The sequence below is a fragment of the Belonocnema kinseyi genome, chromosome 2 (genome assembly GCF_010883055.1).
Source record: "Belonocnema kinseyi isolate 2016_QV_RU_SX_M_011 chromosome 2, B_treatae_v1, whole genome shotgun sequence".
Taxonomy (NCBI): Eukaryota; Metazoa; Arthropoda; class Insecta; order Hymenoptera; family Cynipidae; genus Belonocnema; species Belonocnema kinseyi.
In genome coordinates, this window is record NC_046658.1 from 183,062,908 (window position 1) to 183,086,623 (window position 23,716).

At 30.5% G+C, this 23,716-nt stretch overlaps 2 protein-coding genes across 2 annotated transcripts; one reads left to right on the forward strand and one right to left on the reverse strand.

Annotated features, from left to right (window-relative positions):
- The first annotated feature begins 2,948 nt into the window (after window positions 1-2,948).
- On the forward strand, window positions 2,949-6,780 carry LOC117167651 (hexamerin-like). The gene is made up of 8 exons (XM_033352736.1): window positions 2,949-3,104; window positions 3,473-3,813; window positions 3,897-4,187; window positions 4,263-4,696; window positions 4,775-5,313; window positions 5,412-5,548; window positions 5,636-5,918; window positions 6,083-6,780. Exons 1-8 carry the CDS (start codon window positions 3,029-3,031, stop codon window positions 6,727-6,729), a joined length of 2,748 nt encoding a protein of 915 aa, XP_033208627.1. The 5' UTR covers window positions 2,949-3,028; the 3' UTR covers window positions 6,730-6,780.
- A 672-nt stretch (window positions 6,781-7,452) lies between these two features.
- Window positions 7,453-11,184, reverse strand: LOC117167652 (troponin C). The gene is made up of 3 exons (XM_033352737.1): window positions 11,060-11,184; window positions 7,708-8,128; window positions 7,453-7,625 (listed from the first exon to the last, which is right to left on the reverse strand). The coding sequence occupies exons 1-3, from the start codon at window positions 11,060-11,062 to the stop codon at window positions 7,597-7,599; spliced, it is 453 nt and encodes a 150-aa protein (XP_033208628.1). The 5' UTR covers window positions 11,063-11,184; the 3' UTR covers window positions 7,453-7,596.
- Window positions 11,185-23,716: the final 12,532 nt, after the last annotated feature.

The window sequence follows — 23,716 nt, forward strand, 5'->3', positions numbered from 1 at the left end:
TTGTACACCTTCTTGGTTAAAAGATCAAGGGCTCCATTGCAGGGGCTGCTAAATATTATTATGGATTTAAGAACAAAAGATAAAATTTTCTAAATATGAATATTGAGATCTAGAATCTATTATTCGTTTACTAGGAAAATCTAGGACTTCAATTTCGAAAAGCAAAAAAATCAGGTAATTTAATTTCGAGGTAGGAAAAAATAGCCAATAGACTATTCGTGCAGCATTCATTTTCGTCTACTTAATTTTCAAATTTGTTTTTAATGATTATTGATTTACTTTTTTTGAGGTAATTTACATAACTACATAAAATTGATGTGTACTGCGACTTTGTCGGCGGTTTGCTGATCAAAATGCTTGTTTGAAAATGTAATATCTTTATTTTTTTAAATAACAAATTAATTAAGAGCGAAACTGAGTCACAAAGCAGCAGCGGCAAACAGCAACGAACCGCTCCAGCGGCAGCGTGTGCTGCCTTAAACTCGCAGCCATTTCCACAATTGTCGACTGATTCTTTCCAAACTTTCACGTAAACTGTCTCAAAGTCTAGTGAACAGCTTTCTCGCAATAAGTTATTTTAAATTACATTTCTTCGATTAACGACCCACTGGTCAAAGTTGGGGAAACGTGGTTTTCGTTCGGAAAATAATATTTTATTACAAAGAAACCTATTTGTTTTTTAAACAAAGTGCTTTTCTTATAATCATCGCTTATATATTGAGAATACACCATACAAATTTGAATTATTTTTTATCAATGAACGGCCGAATTAAAATTTTCCAAGTTGTTAATATTTATCTTGAGTAACAATTATCGAAAAGAAAGTTGCAGAAGACAAATTTGTAAGCCGCGTCAAGTTAAATACGAAGTTGTATTTTGTTTCGTGTTTTGATCGCATCCGTCATATCAATTGCACAATTTCAGATCAAAATTTAAAAATTGAAGAATTTTAATAGAAAAGATTTGAAATTGTATCTTTTTTAATACAAAGCTTACAAAACGAAAAAATGTCATATTAAATTGAAAAATTGCGAATTTAAAGAAGTCATCCAAGTGGGCAAAAAATTAAGGTTGTCCTAGATACGTCTTTGGAACATCCCTAAGACGTCTTTTATAACTTGTCTTTTGGATATTCTATGAATGATCTTAAAACGTCTAATGTATGTACGAAAGATGTCCCGAGAACGTCCATGTCTTTAAAACGTCTTTAGGTCATCTTTAGGACATTGAACGTCTTAGAAACGTTGATTGGTCTGACATAGGACATCCTCGGAACTTTCCAAGTATGTACTTGAGTTTTTTTTGTAGTTTTCGGCACATTGGGATGCAACTAAGATGACACGAATGGCCCATTGAGAAAATTCAAGGGTTTCGAATTTTTCCGCAACAGGCGCTACGACCGCTGCAAATTAATTAAATTTATATTCACACGTCCAAGCCGTATACGGAATTGAATGAGAAGTAACACGCTATGAATACAAGTTAGTCAGATCAGGCGCAGATCGCATTCATGGACATGTTTAGTAGCATATAAATACGTTAATTTAATTTTTTTTTTAAAAGAAATATTAATTATAATTAATTAGGAATTAATAATAAATTATAACTATTACTAATTATAATTTTGTATTAGAAAATAATTCTTAAATATTTACATAAAGTATTCAACTATCACTGCTACATTAGGATTTGTATAATTACTTACATCCACAATCATACTATGAGAGCTTTAATTTATTCGTCATTCCCAGGCGTTCGGAAAAGATCACTAAAAAAAAGTTCTAGTTAAAGTTACTAGACGTGTTAGGTTAAAAAATTTCTAGTTATTTTAATCCGAAATTATTGTTAATACGACTAGAAAATTCTAGTTGATAAACTCTGGTTGATTTTTTTCTGGTTAAAACTGTTGTGGTTAATATTTCAGATAACAGAAGTGTGGCGATCTTTTGCCGATTTCCAGAAATCTGTCTTTTGTCTTATGTAATTTTTCTAGATGTGTCAACTGACGCTTTGGCGCAAATATCCAATTCTCTAACAATCGCGATTTGTTGATTGTAGTTTCAGTTATATAAGTATAAATAATTATAGTAAAACGTGACTCTAGTTGTGCTCTTAGAAGAAATTGCACGTTATATGTCTAAACGTCAGTGCTACAGGAATATTTCCAAACCAGGCACAGATTTTTTGGTTTTCTTTAAAAAGTATTCTATAAAATATTAACATTGTGAAAATAAATAAAGTAAATGTTCGAGAATGTGGGTGTTGAACAAGTGATCTACATGTATATGATGTAAAATCATTAACAAAATAGTTTTAACGAATAGTTTTAGAAATAGAACGCATGAGCAATGCGCTACTTTTGCTTCGAGTGTTGTATCTATCGCCATTTATTACTACATATATTCACCTCTAGTATATAGGAAGGCGGCATTATAGCGAAGCGGAACATAGTTGCTGCACTTTGTTGTCGGAAACCTTTATTGGATTATTTTCTTTGGAAAAATGTAATATGTAGTCCTTTTAATTTCAGAGGGGGTTAGGAATACTCAATGAAGGTAGAAGAGTATATAAATTCAATAGTCCGTTTAATTTGCATGATTTTCCAGATTTCATTATTAATAGATGAATAAATTTCACATGAAAAAGACTTAATTACAATGGAGTTGAAATTATATAATTAATAATTCAAACTGTTCAACGTTGAATAATTTCATTTTGAATTCAAGTATCTCGAAATTGAATAAGTTAAGTTTAACATTTCGAAAATAGGACAATTTAAAAACATTAAAAATTGAATATTTTCAGATTACAATTTTTTAAATTGGATCCTTTGAAATTTAACGCAATAGAAATTGTATCATTTTTAATGGAAAGCGTTTAAAATCTTTGAATTTACAAATTTCTAATCAAAAGCTCTCCTTATTAAAGGCTAAATTAATGAGGTCGCCAGGTCGCAATGATAATGATAAGCATTTAGTATAAAAGATGCCACTGCACCAGCATTGAGCATACTACACTCTGTAGCACCATGGGCTTCAGTGTAGTATTCTTGACCCTTTTGGCCCTTGGGGCTGCGGTTCCTCAGCTTCCACAACAACATGCTGGTAAGTTTAACCCCGAATCTTCCTTCTAAAAAAAATTATGCTCATAATTTTTATAATATTAACAATTTGTCAATTCGGATTTTTTTTTGTATTTTCTAACAATTTCTTATTCACCAAAACTTGGTCTCGCATCCATAAACTTTTACCCCTAACTCTAAAAATATTTTGCCTTCCTCAAATAGAGGTTCTACCTTTTCAGATTCACATCACGATTTCTATCTGTGAATTGAAATAAAAAAAAAATAGATATCCATACTTCATATACTTTCAATATCGTTCGTCATTTTAATAGATTGAGACGAAGCTAACTACTCAAATTGTCGAATAATTAATTTCTATTTCTCTCCAAAAATGTTTTTTCGTTTTAGCGGACCAAGGACTTCTTCAAAAGCAACAGGATGTCATCTATATTCTCGACAACCTGATCGGCGAAATCCGCAATGACCACTTTCGAGCAATCGGCCAAACATACGACATCGAGGGCAACCTTCAGGCCTACGAGAACCCCAACTTGGTTAAATACTTCGCCACAGCTGTTAAGACTGGCAACGTTCAACCTAAGGGTACCGTATTCTCTCCAGCGGTAAACCAGCTCCGCCAGGAATTCGTTCTTCTGACAAGAATCTTCCTCGGAGCCAAGGACTATTCCACTTTCATCAATACTGCTGCCTGGGCTCGCTTTTACTTGAACGAAGGTCAATTCGTCAAGGTATCAGAAGTTTAATTTTAAGAAAGATCTGTTCTTTAAGCAAATTTTGACTACATACTAAATGTTTTCAATTCCACAAATAGGCTTTCATCTTCGCAGTTCTTCAACGTCCAGACCTCCAAGGTGTTATTCTTCCACCAACCTACGAAATCCTTCCGCACTATTACTTCGACTCCAGAGTCATCCAGGAAGTCCAGAACATCAAATCCAAAGGTTTCAAAGCCACAAATGGAGAACAGGTCTTTTACATCCCAATCAACTACACTTCTCACTTACCGGCTAGTGAGCACAAAATTGCCTACTTTACCGAAGATATTGGACTCAATAACTACTACGAATACTTGCAACAGGCTGCTTATATGCTACCACAACTCGTAAGTTTCTACTGATTTGTTTCTATATTATTTGTTTCAGCAAACTCTAAGAATTTTTCTTATTTTTCTTCTTAGTACTACTCCCACAAAACCTTATCCGGTGTCTTCGGACCTCACTTCTACGAGAACAACGACCAGATCGGTTATGGAGCACGTTGGTACTACCTACATCAACAACTCTTGGCTCACTACAACCTCGAACGTCTCACAAACGGCCTCGGCCCAATCGACGATTTGGAATACAACCACTTTGAGATCCCATTCAAACCCCATCTTAGCTTCGTCAACGGACTCGAATTCTCTGGACGCTCCAACGGCCCCATTGATGTGACTACCATCCGTCAAAATCTGTACAACTACGTCCGCACTTTAGAAAAGAGACTGTTTGACGCAATCGACTCTGGATACGTAAGCACCACATCAGGTGCTTTCCTTTCCCTCTACCAACCCCAGGGCTACAACATCCTTGGTGATCTCATCCAGGGAACTGGCCGAAGCATCAACCCAAGGTAAGTCAAACTTTTAAAATTCACCGGCAGTTTCAAATTTCATACTTGAGATTTTTTACTCCATTTTCTTGCTCACAGATACTATGGCAGTTTCGTCGAAGCATCTAAATTCCTTCTTGGAGGCACTCCTGAATTCAGCAACATCTGGGAATACACCCCAGCAGCTATGGACATCTCCTCAACTACACTTCGTGATCCTGCCTTCTATGTTCTCTTCAAGCGCATTTTGGGAATCTATAAACACTACCAGGAATCCCTCCCAGCCTACCAATACAACGATGTCGTCTTGCAAGGAGTTCAGGTCCAGAGGATTGATATAAGCCAACTTGTGACTTACTTCCAGGACTACATTGTAAACCTTGAAAACGCTGGATTTGAAGGTTTTTCGGAGAAGGAACAGAAGACATCTAAATATGGTGGTATGGACATTAAGGGACTTCTCAAGAGGTTCGACCATCAACCATATGAATACCAAATCTACGTTCAATCCCAGAGGTCTATTTCCAACGCTGTTGTTCGTGTATACCTTGGACCCAAATTCGACCATGAAGGTCTCCCAATTGACATCAACACCAACAGAATGGACTTTGTTGAACTTGACCAATTTTTCTATGACCGTAAGTTATTTTCTAAGATTCCTGATCATTTCTAAATAACAAATTGGAAGGTTGGTTAAGTTTGGATACTGATGAAAAAATCTTGCTTCTTCTTTTAGTCGCTGAGGGACAGAACGTCATCACCAGGAACTCCCGCCAATCTTCCGTCCACAGCGCTGATTATCCATCAGTTGACGAGATCCTCCACCATGTTGAGAGCGCAGCTCATGCCCAGAGCCCACACTTCATGTTCGAAGTTGGTATTTTTTTAATTTGATGAAAGGATCTGATTTTCTACATCAAAATTAGAATTTCGTATAATCAAAGAGATGTCTTCTTTTAGCCCCAGCAAGTATATGGATTCCCATCCAGGCTTTCCCTGCCCAAGGGTACATACGGAGGTTTCCCATTCCAACTTTTTGTTGTTATCTCTGCTGGAAAGCAGCCACTCCACTATGGACCAATCATTCCAGACTATGTCAACTCTTACCATAGCCACTCTTATCAACCCGTCAGTTCTGCAGAATATGAAATGATTGTTCAGCAGCCAGCCAAGGCCGGAGAAGGGTACACCATGGTCGAAGTTATCCCAGATTTTGAAGAATTAGGTGTTGGAAGCAACCAAGGTGAGTTTTATCTACGCCTAATATTTTCTGCGATCCAACCTTTCATTTTTGCTCAGCGTTTACTCTTTAATATGTCCAGTAACTAGAACCTAAAGTGTATCCTATCATTAACTAATGGTTATCTAGATACCCATAAACGTTCTATATTAAATTCTATCTTTCAGGTAAATTCCACTGGACCGAACTCTACAATAAATACAACGGATACTACGCCCAACCCCAATGGTACCACCGTCAGGCCGAATATCCAGCATACCAGTACTCCACTGTTAGTGGAAAACGTGAAATGGCTGGACAAGGATCTGCTGGAGGACGCGGATCAGGACTTTTGAAGGATCAGGGAGTTTACTACGGACAAGTTCTTTCTAATGAACAGGGAGTTCACCACGGACATTCTGAGGGTCTTGGTGCTGGTTACGAATCTGGAAAATACCACAGCATGTACCAGGGTCACAACGGAGAAGGAGTTAATGGTCAAGGACAAGGAGTTTACGGAAAAGGATTGTACGGGCAGGGTTACGGAAAGCAACAAGAAGTCTACTCCGGAGCTTACCCATCTGGGTTCTATGGATACGTTTCTGGTATTCAGACACAGGCACCTCATGATGAGCTTCTCCAGAAATACCACCAGGGACTCCACATTTCCGAAGTGATCGGAGGTGCCATCTCTCTTGATGGAAAGCCTTTAGGGTGGCCCTTCGACAGACAGTTGGGCGTCAGCGTATGGAACGCACCCAACATCTTCGTCTCTGATGTCTACATCTACCACCACGATGTCCCAGTCACACATTCCGTCGAAAGTCATCATTAGAACTCCTAGGCAATTCCTAGAAAATCTACTTTAATATGATATTTCTTGTTTGTAATTAATTACCGCGTTATTTAACATTATGAAAATACATTTTTATTAAAAATACTTGATTTGTATTAAAAGTTCCCCTCTTTAAAAAGATGCGAATTACAATATTGTTCTTTTTTTTCATCTTTAGGTCAGGTATTTTAAACTCTGGGATATGAATCAGATTGGATTTTGGTACATCAAATTGATGGCATTTGACCAAAAATGATAGTTCTACTTCAGTTTAAAATCCGCAGTTTCCTAACTATGTGAGTTCATATTAAACAACAAAAAGGATTCAAGAGAGTTGCATAAGAAATAAAGTTTTGACTGTTAGTGCACGGTTTGAAATTCTATGATTGAAAAAAAATGCAATATATTCCGACTTAAAATCTTAAGCATTACATATTGAATATCATTATTTGATTTAAAATAATTTCCTATTTTTCCAGTGTTGTTATGGAAAATAACTCTATTTCTCCTATTTTGAAAGCATTTTTGGCTTTGAATTTCTTTAAAATATTATGTTTGCATGTTTTGTGTTTTATTTTAGAAACTTATCAATTGAAATCGAAAAACTTTCCTAAAATGGTGGATATTTTGCAAAACAGTATGACGTAGTTTTTGGAACGGCCTAGAAAAAGAGCTTAAATAAATTTGAATATAAGGCATTGGATGGAGGCAAATGATCAACTCTTGAAATGTAATAAATACTTTATTAATAAATTTAAACTTGTGGAGGTTTGTGATTTTGAAAATGGAACATCGAAAAATGTGAATGTCTTTCGAGGTTTGAAGAAATCTTTGAAGAACCTTTTGATGGTGATCCAATGAAAAGTCTCATTCTCCAGTCATCATCTCCATGAACTCTAAAAGAAGCATATAAAAATAATTGTATAAGAAGAATTAAATAATAAATCATTTGTTTATAAAAATGAAAAACATCCTAACCATCAAAGTCCACAGTACCAGAACCATCAGTATCGATTTCAGCGATGATTCCATCAAGGTCAGAGTTGTTAAGCTTATCGTCCAAGGCAGCTAAAATTTCCTTTAAAGTAGCAGTTGTAATGTAACCGTTTCCTTCTCTGTCATAAAGCCGGAAAGCTTCTTTTAGTTCTTCCTGCATCGCTTCCGCATCTTCTTCCTCAAGGAAAGGACCAGCGATCCTGCAGAATCCATCAAAATTGACCTTTCCGGTTTTATCAGGGTCATTTTCTGCGATCATGGCATTTAATTCTGAATCATCAAATAATTGACCCATAGTGTTTAGGACGGTAGAGATCTTGAGAGTGTCAATGAAACCGCTCTTCGTCGTATCAAACATTTGGAATGCTTTGCGCATCACTGCAGTTTTTTGCTCGTCTTCTTCCTGTGAATAGTATTCACGGTTTTAAATTTAGCTTATTTTTCTTCTAATTTTTTAATAGTAAAAATGGGGTTATAGCTAATTGAACTAATGTTTGCTTTCGTCGCTGACTGAGCATATATTTAAAGTTATTTTACCAAATGTTCCTTGGGTAATTATATTTAATTTTTAGTTTTCTTAAATTTTCAACTCAATTTCAATTAGAAATTATTTTCTCTGTAATTAATGAACCGAAATGAATATTATTTGTGTCCGTTGGCAGCTTTCACTGATATTAAAAAACATTTACAAATAATTTATTACAAACTTTTTATGGTTTAACTTATTATAACTTTTTTCATAAAATGCTAAATTTTTAGAATTATGATTTTATTTTTAAAAACTAGAATATCATAGTAGAACGTCAATTATCCGATGTAATGTGGGAAAAAGATACCTAGGATAAGCGAAAACTCAGATAATATGGAAGAAGTACAAAATTCGGAAGTGTTATCTATTTTTAATATATTTTAAATAGAAAAATAAATATAAACATTTAGAAAATAAAAGTAAACAATTTACGAATGTAGATTTATCTTTATTAATTTATTAATAGTTGCAAACTACTGTGAGCATTCAGAATTAGGCGCAGCAGCTTCATCTGTTTTATTAATGATTCTCCGTATTATCCGAGCATACTCCACGGTTAATGCAGAGTGCTTAGATGAGTCCCGTTGCCTCGGATAAAGCGGAGCCTCGAATAATAAAAGACCGGATAATCGAGGTTCTACTGTAGTTATTTTCATCTCAATTTTTTTTCGTAGATAAATATTCTTCCTATCATTAAGATGTAAAAAATTAAAAAATCCATTATCAATTATTTTATCCAAAATTAACATGAAGCACATTTATAACAAAAAGTAATAAGCAATAATTTTGCATTCAAATTAATTGAAATTAAACAACTTTTTATCAGAAGTTCTTAAAATGAACATTTTTTAGCTTAAAATCTGGAAATTGAATTATTTTAGATTTAAGTACCTAAAATAGGACAATTTAAGAATATTAGAAATGAAATATTTACAGATTAGCATTTTGAAAATTGGATTTTTAAAAATTCAAAGCAATTGAAATTGTATCAGTTCTAATTAAAAGCGTTCAAAATGTTTATAAATAATTAGATAAATCTTTTTAAGATCAAAAAATAAATTCACTGTAATTTTCATGGATCAAAATGCAACAAAAAAAATCAATTATAAGCCCTAACCATTGAATTATTTTAGAAAAACCTGTTCGAAATAAAAAATCTTCTTTTGAATTGCAGACCTTAAAATTGAAAAAATTTCAACCAGGTACGTTTGAAATTAAACGAATCTGAACTTCATTTATATCTGAAAAATTGTAATTACCGAGATTCAGGAAATTCGAATTTTTATAAATGAATTTTTTTAAATTTTAACAATTTCAAGTAAATTTAAATCATTTTATAATTAAAAATTTTTAATTGGTAATCACACTGTTTGAAATGCGATCATTTCAATTTTTAACTGCCAAATTAAAACTTATGAGGGGGAAAATCTGAAAATTTAGATCTTTAAAATTATAAAAATTCGAAATTTAATTAATTATTCAATTACAGAGATTTGAATGATAGATAGTTCAATTTTCATTTAGTTTTAAATTGAATTAAAAATTTAAAATGTTGGTAATGTTCAATATTTGGAATATTTTCAACAACAAAAAATTCACTTCTTTATACCTGATTGCAAAATCTTCTCATTTTTAAGACTTGATTTCGAGAAATTATTGTATAAATTTTGCGTTGTTAGGAATTTATTAATTTAATTTATAATTGTTTCGGAGAATTTAAGAAGCCAAACAAATTAAGAAGTTCAAAATTGAAACCTAAAAAATAAGATTATTCAAATCTGTAATTAGTACGTTTAAAACTGACTGAGAGCTTTTAATATAAAATTTCGTAATTTTGAAAGAATGAATAGTTGATTTGTCTTGAGATTTTTAATAATTAAATTCCAAACTACAACATTGAGAAATTTAAAATAATAAATATCCAAAAATTTAGTAATTACAAACCAAAAATATTTTCGAATTTAATTTTTTAAATTAATAATAACTTTGGTTTCATGGCCTCGAAAAGTAAGCTGTTTTAGAATTGCGCATTCAAAACTATAATTATAAATTGAAATTGTAGGAATTTCAAAGCCGATAAATAGATTATTTAGAAGTATCATATTATGCACTATAAAATAAAATTGAAAGTGTTGGACACGTTTTTTTTTTTTACTAAAAAATGTAATTTCTTTCGAAAAAATCACTGCCATTTTTAACCTTCAAACTTAAAAAACTATAATGTTATAAACACTTCGAGTTCAATTATTTCGAAAATTTTGAGAATAATATGCTTTCTAACTGGAAACTTTCAAAATTAATAAATTTAAACTTGAAGTCTTAAAAATTAAACAATTCAAAACTGAGTTAAAAAACTAAATCATTTTTAAATAAGGATTTTGAAACTGAAACTTAAAAAAAATTAATTTTTAAAATTTAGTTAAAAGTGCAAAATTAATAATTTGAAAATCAGCGATAAAACATTTCCATCCATGGCGAATAACTTCAAGCGAAAATACATCTTATAAGGTGTCAAAGAACGTGAATCAATTAATTAAAAGATTATCATAATTAATTCAAAACCGACACATTTAATTATGCCTAATTGTTCTTTCGATTTACTCATCAAGTCACTCGATCCTTCATTGTAAAAGTTCACTGCACTACTTCATGATTGGATTATCTTATCTCACTTTCACTGATCACAGACATTTGATTTATTAATCCTCTTTAATTATTCGGCTCTCTACATTCTTTTTTAGTTTGAATAAAATAAAGTTGTCTTTAGAATTTTTTTCGTCCGTTCCTAAAATGCTCGAGGCTTACCATAGTGACAGATGATTCGTACGACGGACAGCAGACACCTGAGGAGCTTGAAAGCTCTTCCTCCTGTATAAAGACGTTCTCGTGGACCGGCAAACCAGCTAGAAAACGTGTCGCACAAAAATAGAGCGGCTTGAGACGAAAAATGAAATATGTTATAACTGCAACTTACACACCGGTGGATGGCAAATAAAACCTTGTCATTGCATGCAAACTGTTGCATTCAGAAGATTTACGGCCAACCATGACACTGAATGACTGGAAACTCAAAGCAACTTAAAACACTATAAATTTTCCTAATTTCCTCAAAACCCGCCAAAATTTAATTCCAATTCAATACAAAATTACATAGAATCAAAAATTACATTTTTAAATATTGTACGTTAATTTTGTTCTGGGTTTTGTAGCATTGGGCAGAAACCCTTATACACACTTTCGATCGGGTACACTAGCCAACCTTTAACCCCGTACCCTATCTGACTTCACCCCGTATGTTAGCTGACCTTCGGGAGTGTTTACGTATTACGTAAAATTATTTTCTACCTTTACTCCCTCCCCATCACCCTGCAACATACCGTAACATTTATTTTGACACCCCCACCCCCCTCGCTGTTACGTAACATTTTTTTATATTATGTTTAAAAATATAATAGACGTCTTTTAAATAAGAAATAGTACCTATTTTATGCACAAAGAGAGAGACGTGGGATTTTTGTAAGTTTTCGGTCATTTATCGTAATTTTACAAGTAAATGAGGTAACTTGCGATAAATTGACCAAAATTAAATTTTAAACATTTTTAGAAATTTCCGGAAATATATGCAATTTTTTGGTAATTTATGGTAATATAACAGGTAATTTATAGTAACTTACCATAAATTGCCCAAAATTCAATTTAAAAATGTCTAGAAATTTCCGGTAATTAACGAAAATTTTTAGTTATTCATGGAAATCTTACAGGTAAATATGGTAATTTACCATAAACTACCAAAAATTCAATTTAAAACTTTTTTATAAATTTCCGAAAATTTAAGGAACTTTTTGGTAATCTGTGGTAATATTACCATAAATTGCCCAAAATTCAATTTAAGAATTTCTCGACATTTCCGGTAATTAATCGAAATTTTCAGTCATTCGTGGTAATCTTATAGGTAAATATGGTAACTTAACATAAATTACACAAAATTTAATTTAAAACTCTTTAAAATAAATTTCCGGAAATTTAAACAATTTTATGGTAAATTTCCATACATTACCCAAAATTTAATTTTTAAAATTTTTTATAAATTTGAAAAAATTCATGGAATTTTTAGGTAATTTATGGTAATATTTTAGATAATTTATGGTAACTTACCATCAATTGCCCAAAGATGAATTTAAGAATGTCTATAAATTTCCGAAAATTTATAGAAATTCTGGTTAATTAAGCTAATTTTACAGGTAAATGTGTTAATTGAAGATAAATTTCCAGAAATTTATGCAATTTTTTAGTAATTTATGGTAATATTGCAGGTAATTAATGATTACTTACCATAATTTTTCGGAAGTTTATGCAATGTTTTGATGATTTATGGTAATATTACAGGTAATTTATGGAAAATAAAGGTAAATGACCAAACTTCAATTGAAACTTTCAATAAATTTCCGGAAATTTTTGGCAATTGACGATAATATGACAAATTAAATATGATAACTTTCCATAAATTTACGCAAAATTCTCTTATCTGCTACCAAAATTTCCTTGCAGATCTTACGGTGAGTGGACTGATTATCGAAAAATGTGAGCTCCCAAATGTATAATGTTCATTATTCATCTTTGACGTCACTTTTTACTCGCTAGGGAGGAAAAAGTACTTTTTACTCCCTAGAGCCCTATGCTTACTTAAAAATCATTTAAATTCTGAAAAATTAAAAAAATGGTCTCATTCTTCCATATTGCTTTTCCACAAACTTTGAAATCTTCAAGACTTAAAATTATTCTTTTTAAATAAAATTTAAGTGATTTAAAATTCCCCAAAAGTCTTTTTAAAAAATTCAGTCTCCTTAAATCTTTTATAATTATTGACAAGCTTTTAACTTTTTTTCGAATTCTTAAAAATAAGTTTAAAAATTATAGTGTGGCAGCAGAAAGTTCAAACAGAATTATTTGCCATTATTAAACAATTATCTACCTCATCCAGTACTCTAACCGACTTTACTTCGTGATTTAGGGGAGAGGGATAAGTTGTAGCTGATGTATAAGAGAAGTTACAAGAAGTATAGAGGGATAGGGGAATTAATTCAGTGGAAGTAAGAGGAATGAGGGGAGAGGGTATCGGATGTTGACGAGGGATGAGAGGAGTGACTAAACGAAAATAATGAGAAGCGATGGGAGAGGAAGTTATGGAAGGGAGGGGAAATATGGGCAGTGATGGGTTAGGTGCGAAGGGGTGGGTTAAAGTAGGGAAAGTAGGGCGTTGGGGAGTAAATGAATTATGTTGAAGGAAGAATTAGAAGAGATGGTTAAGGTAGTAGGAAAGTGAGGATGATTAGGGAACATGAGGGGTGGGGAAGTAGGTTTGTTTAAGTGAGGAAATTATGTTGGAGGAGTAGTACAAGTGTAGATGGAGGAAGTATTCTTAAAAATTGGGGTAAAGTAGAATAGTGAGGGTGGTTAGCGTAAGTGAGGGGTAGAAAATCAGGATACATAAAGAACAAAGAGAGGATGTTGTGGAATGAGCAGAAGGGGAAGACGGGAACGAGAAAGGAGATAACGGGAAAGTAGGGAGCGTGAATGGAGGCGTAGTAGAAAAAGTAAGACAAGAGAAAGCTTAGGAGGTAAGGGGAAATATGGCTAGTAGTGGGGATAGGAGAAGTGAGGAGTAGGGCTTCGAGGTATGGGCAGTAGGGAGTTTATGTGGGGGAAAGTAGGGGAGGTATTAGTGATGGTAATAAGTGAAGCAAAAGAAGAAGTAGGGTAGATGCACTGAGGAGAGAGTCAGTAGGAAAAGAGACAGAAATGAGAGAATATACACAGAGAAACTGAAAGTAGAGGACGTGAGGAGATAAAGAGTATGAAAATTATGTTGGAGGAAGTAGGGGAAGTATTGGCAGAGATTAGGTGGTAGCGACGAAGTGACGGTGATAAGCGGTAGTGAAAAGTAGAAAAGTAGAGTAGATAAAGTCAGGAGAGCGGAAGCATGCGGAATGAGATATGGGAGAAGTTGGTAAAGGAGAGGAGTTGAAGGGAAACTTAGACAAGGTAGTATAAGAGATAAAGGAGGAGTGTGAGCGGAGGAATTTGGGAAGGGTTGGGGACGGGAGGGGAGGGGAAATTGGACGTGAGTAGAGGAAATAGCGTAAATGAAGAAATGGGGATTAGGTGTAGAAATGGGGTTAGTATGAAAATGAGGGTGATTAAGAAGCGTGATCTCTGGGAATTAGAGTAGAGCAAGAGAGGAGAGGGGTAATAGGGGAAATAAAAAACGGGTAATGAGAAAAGTCGGAAAGGGGAAAGGGAAACTAGGTGAAAGAGAATTTGGGAAAAAAGGTTTTTTTTTGTCTCAAATAAAAATGTAAATTTGACTCAATTCAAGGCTAATTTCAATCGGTCACCCGATTAGTGGACTGATACTATCCGTTGTTAGTGTATCTGCTGTTTATTTAAATATTTTTTAAAGTTTGTTTATAAAAAGAGCAATTTTATGAAATGTGTATTTTTTATTATTTTCGGATTAAAAAATGGAATAATCTAAATAGATTCCTTCTGAATCAAATAGAAATGGCCATTTAATTTTACTTGAACATATTTTATTAATTTGAAAAATAAAGAAAGTGTTTAAACTTTCGATAATTTAAAATTTTATTATTGTTCTCTATTACGAAACAGTCTTTTTTTAAATATATATTTATAGAATTTCACATTGATCCCAGAAAATAAAATTGATAAACTAATACGATTTTAGTACACTTAGTGTAGAATCATTCTCTAAATAATTATTATTGGGTATTATACAGTTTTTAAAAATAGGTTACAAATTATCGTCTGTTGAAAGGCAACACAATTTTGCAACAATTCTAGTATTTCATGGCAGTGTAGAAAGGCGAAGTACATTAAATTTTTGGCTCTTAAAATACATCATATCTAATTGTTTCGCAATCTCATCAAGCTGAATCAAATTTGACGGACCGAAGCAGTTCATTGGATACAAAACTGTGTGCAATTTTTTTAAAAAGCTATTTCGCACATTAGCAGATTGAGCACTTGAATAATATTTTTCGTTTGAATACAAATGCCCATATTTTTATCAGCATCTTGCGCAATTTAGCTGAGAGATGATGATACAAAAGAATGGAAAATTATCAGAAGGACGGTCCATTTACATGCACGATAATTTTGAAAGTAGAAACACTGATTATTTGATACTCACATAGTGAAGCGAGTGTGAAGATTTAAGAGATAGAGGTTTATCAGTGTAATTAAATTTAGTTAATTAGAATAGGTAATTGTTCAATTAGTATTAATCTTGGAATTTATATTTAGAAATTAAAATACTTATCTCTGTTAATTGAATTACAAAGTCATAGTTTTTCACAATTTTTGAAAATCATTTCTAAGATTATCAATTTCTGTTAAAGAAAACAATTTTTAAACAATTTATTATAGGTTTTAGCATTTTTCTCATAAAATAGAGTTAGAAGGACGCGGTTTACCTTATTTTTTTAACATATTTTTAACTTTTTAGTTGGATCGAGACAATAAAAAATTAAATGTAACAGAAATAATTACTTAAACAATTTATTATTTATAATCATATTCTCTAAGAATAATGCTACGGAGTTGCAGTTTTTTCTGAGATTTTTACCTTTTTGTCCACTTTTCAATTAGAGAGGGGCAATAATTAATTCAAGGTGACAAACTTAATTGTTTAAACAATTTATTATTATTTGTAATAATATTCTTTTTGAATTAATGTTAAAAGGTTGCGTTTATTTCAAAGTTTGGACCGTTCATCTACTTAAATGCAATATTGTATGTAATTCAACAAACATAATTGTTTGAATAAATAATTATTTTTTTAAATTGTCTTTTCTATAGTACTACTAGATAGCTTCGCTTTCTTCTGAAATTTTTAGCTTTCTATGCACTTTTTACTTACTCAGATAATAAATAACGCCAGTTAACAAATATAGTGGTTTTTACAATTTATTATTGTTAATAAATATATATTCTCCTATATTAATGCTGAATAGTTGTGATTTTTCCTAATTTTAATTTTTTGATTTACTGTTAAATTAAAATAAAGTAATGATTAATGAAATTTAGGGATCATTATTGTTGAAACAATTTATTATTGTTTACAGCAATGATCTCTCAGAATAGACTTAGAAAGTTGCGGTTTTTCGATTTTTTCAACCTATTTTTAACTTTTTAGTGTGATTGAAACTATAATCAAATATATTTAACAGAAATAATTTCTTACACATTTTATTATAATTTATAATAATAAGCTTTAAAAATTATTGAAGAAAGTTTCAGTTTTTTAATGAAATTTTCCACTTTTGGTCCACTTTTTTAATGGAATAGAGTAATAATTAAAACAATTTAACACAAATGATTATTATTTATGACGATTTTCTCTTAGAGAAATATATTAACAAAAAAAGGAATTATTTTCTCTATCGCTTATTTTATTATGTTTTGATAACTAAAAAGCCAAATAAAAGTGAAAAAAACAACAGAAAAAACAATAACTTGTTTTAATTATCTAAGAGAATATAGTCATATACAAAAATAAATGATTCAAACAATTCTGTTTATCAAATTGCATCAAGTAGCAACTCGCTCCAAATGAAAAATTTACAAAAAGTTGCAACTTTAAGAAAAACCGCAACTATCTAGCATTAATATAGTATAATATAGTTATAAACTAGCATAAATTTTTTAAATATTTATTTTTAGTACCCTGAATTAATTATTATCTCACTCTAAGTAAAAAGTGAACACAAAAATTAAAAATGTCAGAAAACCCCGTAACTATCTAGCATTACTAAAGACGAATATAGTTTAAAACAATGATAATTGGTTAAAACAATTATTTTTGGCAAATTGAATTAATTATTACCTCAGTCTAAGCCAAATATGGATAAAAGTTCAAGATTAAAGAAAAGACTTATAAACAATAATAATTTCTTTGAAAAATTATTTTTGTTAAATTGCATTAATTTTTATCTCTGCGATGATTGTTTCCATATGATTACTTCCAAATTTCTCATTTTTAATTTCTTTAAATTAAGAGAGTCTTAAATTAAAAGGTTTTTAATTTCAAAAACTTTGAAATAAAAAATGTTGATACACTTAAGCTTATGGTACCTAATTTTTCCAAATTTCGTTGTTGAAACGATTAGTTCCAGAAGTAATTCGTTATGAAAAAGAATAAATCTTCTTTGGCCCGAATTTAAACCGAGAACGACACTATCCACGAGAGGAGTGTTAACCAATTACAAATCACCTATTGCCTAAGTACACAATTGGTTAACGCTCTACTGATAGTGGCGTTCCGGGTTCAAATCCGGACCGCGGCAGATTTTTTCTGGTTCTTCAATAACTATTATCCGAAGCAATCTTCTTGTAATTGAAATTTGTATTACTTAAAAATTTCAAAATTTTGACTTTAACATTTTTAAATGGTAAAAACCTCTTTAAAATTTTTTTATTATTACCTGAATATAATTAACAAAATTTAGTAAGAAAAGGAAATGCTTATGCAATTTACAATATTCCGATTACAGAAACCAAATTTATTTTTGCTTCCATGAGAATTGAATAGGAAAACATTTCACCGGGGAAAATTCTATACGAATAAATGTGTAAAAGTTCCCAAAATTATGTCAGGATTCATTGAATGAATTCCGTGTACTACTCATTCATGCATTTCATTCAGTCAATGCTATATTTTTTCTAGCGTAGTACAAATAATACATATAGTAATATTAAAATAAACAATAAAGATTATTTTGTTCTATTATTAAAGTTGGAATCCGACCAAGGTTTACAGCATTCCAAATATTTGCATTTCATTTATTCTGTAGTGTTAACGGATCTAAGAAACATTTAAACATTTAATGTAATATTATGAAAAAAAAATCTTAAATTCTTAAAATATAATCTTTATATTGAGTTCTGCAAATTTTAGCCTGAAGTTTGAAGATTTAAATATTTTGTTGGAAATTTGTGAGTAAAATACGTGAGTTTTCCACGAGATAGATGAATTTATAATTTATAAAGATTAATTTCTAACAAAAAATGGAATAATCACATATTAAGATGAAAAAATCAAAAAAAAAATGTGGAATTTAGATCAAAAAGTTAAATTTTGGTCCAAAAAGCTTAATTATTCATCAGTCGAATTTTACCAAAAAACTCAAATTTCAACAAAAAAAAAATGTTGAACCTTTAATCAAAACAGATTCATTTCCCACAACACAGATAAATTGTTAATTACAAAAAAAATTAATATGGTTACATTTTTAGTTAGAAAATTAATTCCCAACCACAAAAAAACAAAGCAATTTTTAACAAAACAGTTAAATTTTCAACCAGAGAGATGAATCTTGAACCAAAAAAATAACTCTTTAACAAAGTAATTTAAATTTCAACCAATTATTTGAAATTTTGTGCAAAAATGATGACTTTTTAACAAAATAGCTTTTTGGGTTCATAAGTCTCCTATTATAATTTTGATTCGGATTTGATCTCGTTTAGCTAAAAATTCTAATATTTAGTTCGAAATTTATTTATTTTGTTAAAAATGTAAATATTTTGTTAAAAAGACATATTGTTTTAGTTCAAAACTCACCTACATGGTGAAAAGTTGAATTGCTTTGATAAAAATTAATTTTTTTAGTTTAAAGATATATCTGCTTGTTTGAAAATTTAACTATTCCATTTTTAGAAAAATAATTAATTTTGAACTCCTTTGTTGAAAATGTATTATTTCTTTTTGTAGATTCATCATTTTAAGTAAAAAATTTACTCTGCTCCAAACATTAACTTTTTTGTTGACATTTTTTTTTTAAATTAGGTTTGTTACATAAAAATGTAAATATTCCATTCGTCGGCGAAAATTTATATTTTTAATTGCAAATTGATCTTTTATCAATAAAAATTCTACTGATCAGTTGAAAATACGTATATTTTCTATAAAATTCGTCGTTTTGGTTCAATCGAACAGTTTTTGTTTCAAATAAAAATCTTTTTGCATGAAATATGATTTATTTATACGTTTTGTTGAAAATTCATCTTTTTTATACCAAAACTAACTACTTTGCTAAAAATTAAACTTTAAAAAAATTAGGTTTGATTTCGGTTGAAGATTGGTCATTTTTAAATTAATAAAAATTTAAAAATTTATTTCTCATTTTAATTTAGTTTTTTTTCAGTTAACCCAAAAATTACGCGTCCTATCAAATATTAGTTTACAACTGGTTCGTCGATCTTGTTATGGTAAAAAATTTTTGTCTATTCATTTTTTTGCACCTTGTGTCTTTTTTGCAAATATTTTATTTTTTGATATTTTTATTGTTACTTATTACGATTAAAACAGAAGCCACGAATCCTATGAAAAATGATTAGCAGCAAATTTGTAAATATTTTTCGGATAAGCTATTATTATTTTTGCTTTTCGTATCTTGCATAGTTTGACCACAAAATTAAATTTGTTATTTTCACTAACATTTTTGACAATTAAAATAAAAAAATATGCCTCTTACAAAAAAAATCGTTTCAACAAAATGTGTCAATATTTTTTAGATGAACAATTCTTCCTGTCCACATTTCTTCATATCTCGTATAGTTTTGCTGAAAAAACGTATTATTAGTTTTTTTTACAAACATTTTTGATGGATAAAACCAGAATGGTTGGTCAAAAATGGCTGGTTAAAGAACTCGTGCTTTCTTCTTATGCCTACAAAATCTATTCGCAAGCTTAATCGAATCTGATGACTCTTTCTAAAGTTATCGAGCCTATAGAATACAGACAGACACACAGACAGAAAGATACCTTCATAAAAAGAATTTCTTACTCAGGGGCTCTCAAAACGTGAAAATTTGATGAAAACTGACAAAGTCAAATTTCACATAAAACTTAATAGCTTCTCTTTAGGATGAGAATGTGTAGAGTTTGGAATGCATTCTTGGACCAGGCTAATGGAGAATGTTGTCATTCTCTTTGAGATGAGGAACAGGCAGACAAATGAACGAATTCGTTTCACGGAAGATTTGAAGTGCGCGTCGCCTATTCTCGAAAATGACTTCTGGTTTCTGGTTTCCGTGCCAATTTTGAAAAAGGGAGCGTGCCAAGTGGCCGAGTCTGGGTTACGACTCGTTAAGTAGGAACGCAGAGGTCCTTCGTTGGTCTTTCGATATTTCGGAATTTCGGGTGCTACCGTTTCTTATAGTGGATTTCACCCACGGCAGCGTGCAAGTTCCGTCTTGACGGTTGTCATCAGCATTTCCACGTTTTCTGCTAGAGAATACTGCAATTTATTATTACGTACCAAAACTTACCGAGAATGCGAGAATTTATCCAGAATTTGCGAGAAATAAAGAAACATTTATTTTTTACTGTTATTTTTTTTTTCGTTGTTACATAATGTTTATATTCAATGTACTTAAATCTAATTAGTTATAAACATCAGGAATTAAAATTATTTGGTAGTTTTATATACAGTAAACTCGATATTTTCTCAATAGAGTTTTAATGATTGATTATATAAATTCTTTCAAACATAAATTAACTTTATTCAATTTTATTTCAGAACATAGTTTAAGTAAGAGTTTACATTTTACCTTCTGTACCATTTCTGTTAGAGTTTCTTCGTTAACAAAAATTTTTTTTCGTATTCTTGCTATTTTGGTTTTATAAAGTCATTATGAACATGAACATTTTTGTGCCCGAAAATCAAACTGTATCAAAGTACTGGTTTTTAAGTATGTGCGTACATATATCAGGGTGGAGTTTTTAATCGAAGAATAAAAATGCCTAGTTTTTTTAAGGTCCGCAAATATTTTTCACAGCCAATCAAATTAAAAAATTCGAACTTTTAAGCTAATATTTTTTCAATTTTGAACAATAAAAAATAAGCTACAAATTAAAGCACTCAAAGTCAAACTCTTAAATTTTAAACATTTTAAATTATAGTTACAATTTTTTTAATTCAAAAATGTTGTGTTCGAATGCTCAATAGTTTAAAAATATAAAATGTAAGGTACTGGTACTTTCCAATTAAATCTATCACAATTGTATGCAATTTTTAGAATCTGACTTGTTTTTCGAATGAATAAAGTAAAGCAGCCAGCTAATTCGTGGTTAATAATTTGAAAATATTCCCTGAGTTATTAAAACTAAGCACAGGTGCGTTGCAAACAATTTTAACTAAAAAAATTTACATTTATTTAGGTAAAAAACGTTAATTCTCGCAAATTTTGGAAAAGTAATAGTCCTAGCCAAAAAGTAAGAACAGCCCCGGAATCGCCTGAACCATATCTATAGTTGTTTTTTTACTTATAAAAAAAGTCATCTTTAAAACTATTACGTTATTAATTAACATTTAACCTATATTATAAAATGCTAAAAGTCCTATCGAAAAACTAAAGATACTTCTGGATATATCAAGGCATTATCTCCAGGTGCTTTTTCAGTTTTTCAAAAAACTAATTATTAAAACAAATATATTGTTTACAATTTTTAGGAGTTTATTTGACAATTTTGGTTAACAATAAGGAGGTACTAACTAAAACATAACATACCTTGACGTACAATAAATAGAAAAAATTTAAATACAAAAAAGTGAGTTTAAAAATTGTTTCTACCCCCTCCACGCACACACCCTACCGATATCCCATGGATCATAGAGATTTCATTACTTAACCTTTATTATAAATAAAAATGAAAGTCCTATCGTCAAAGTATGTTATGTTTCAGTTGATAACTTCTAATCGTTTACCGAAATTGTTGAATAAATTCATACAAATTCTAAATAATATAATTGTTTAAATAATAACTTTTTTGATAAAATGAAAAAACACGTGGAGATATTGCCGAGATTAATCCAGAACTATCTTTAGTTTTTTGATAGGACTTTTAGTATTGTTTATAATAAAGGTTAAATGTTAATTAACAACAAAATTGTTTTAAAAATTACTTTTTTTAAGAGTGAAAAAACACCTCAAGGCAGTGCTCAGATGATTCCGGGGCTGTTTTTAATTTTTGGCTAGGACTATTGCTACCATTTTTATTCAAGGTAAAAATTCCAAATGTATATGCATATCTAACTTCTGGGTCGTCGAAAATGCCGTACGTCAATTAGGTAACTCGTAAACTGGTACCAGTGGTCGCTCATCATCGGAGCCGGGCGGAGCCCGATTTAGAAATTTACTATTGGTCCAGTTTCAAGCCAAAAAGACAAAATTTTTAGAAGACAGTTGAATTTTCCATAAAAAAGTTTAGTTGCATCCAAGAGAGATTAATTTTCAACAAAACAGTTCAGTTTTCAATAAAAAGACTATTATAAGAAAATAGTTGACTTTTTAACAAAATAACTAAACTTTTAGCAAAATAGTTTAAATATTTACCAAATTGCTGCATTTTTAACCTGCAAATATGGATTTTCAACAAGAAAGGTAATTTTCAATGAAGAAAGATAAATTTTTAATAAAATAGATGAATTTTGAACGAAACAAAAATATACATTTTTAATCACAAAACACGAATTCTCAACCAGTTAAATTTAATTAAATTTGTCAAATTTGTCAAATTTAAAAAAAAAAAAACGAATTTTTTACCAAGTTGTTGAATTTTTCACTAATGAAGGAAAAATTATCTGCAAATGGAATAGCAACATTTTCACATGAAGCACTTAGATTTTAAAAAACAGAAAACTAATATCTATTAAATTGAATTTTCAACGTAAAATGAATCATTCTTCAACTAACAATACAATAAATACATTTTCAGATAAAAACCCTAATTTTTATCAGATAATTAAGGAATTACTGGAAGAATAATTGAAAGTTAAAACATAATTTGATTTCCAATTAATATGTTTAATTTTGTTACAAAGTCGTTAAATTTTCTAACAAACTGTTGAATCTTCAAGCCTAAAGGAGGAACCTTTTACAAAACGGCTGCATTTTCAAGGTCAAAAAATGAGTTTTTAACAGAAGAGTTAATTTACGATAAACAGTGGAATTTTCAACTAAAATTATGAATTTTCAACCAAATAGATAAATTTGAACCAGTGGACACTCATCATCGGAATGGGGCGGAGCTCAATTAAGAAATACAATATTAGTTTAATCTCAAGCCGAAAAATTAAGTTTTTAGAAGATAGTTGAATTTTCGACAAAAAGTTTTATTTTGGCCAAGAAAGAAAAAAACAGTAGAGCTTTCAACAAAATAATTTAACTTTCTGCAAAATAGTTATTACAAATATTTTTAACAAATATCTAATTATTTTGCATGCAAAAAAAAATTTTGAATCGGATGGATTTTTTTTTAAAACATAAGTTTTCGCAAAATACATGATTTTTCTACCTAACAGTTTAATTCTCAACTTAGATGAATTAATTTAATGTTAATTAATTAATTAAGTTAATTTAATTTAATTAATTTAATTAATT

Bases quoted from the DNA above. Each gene is read 5' to 3' on its own strand.
- LOC117167651 (XM_033352736.1), top strand. From the start codon at position 3,029: ATGGGCTTCAGTGTAGTATTCTTGACCCTTTTGGCCCTTGGGGCTGCG. The intron at 3,105-3,472 runs GTAAGTTTAACC...TTTTCGTTTTAG, and splicing joins GCTTCCACAACAACATGCTG to CGGACCAAGGACTTCTTCAA. The intron at 4,697-4,774 runs GTAAGTCAAACT...TCTTGCTCACAG, and splicing joins GGCCGAAGCATCAACCCAAG to ATACTATGGCAGTTTCGTCG.
- LOC117167652 (XM_033352737.1), bottom strand. The intron at 7,626-7,707 runs GTTAGGATGTTT...TGCTTCTTTTAG, and splicing joins TGGTACTGTGGACTTTGATG to AGTTCATGGAGATGATGACT.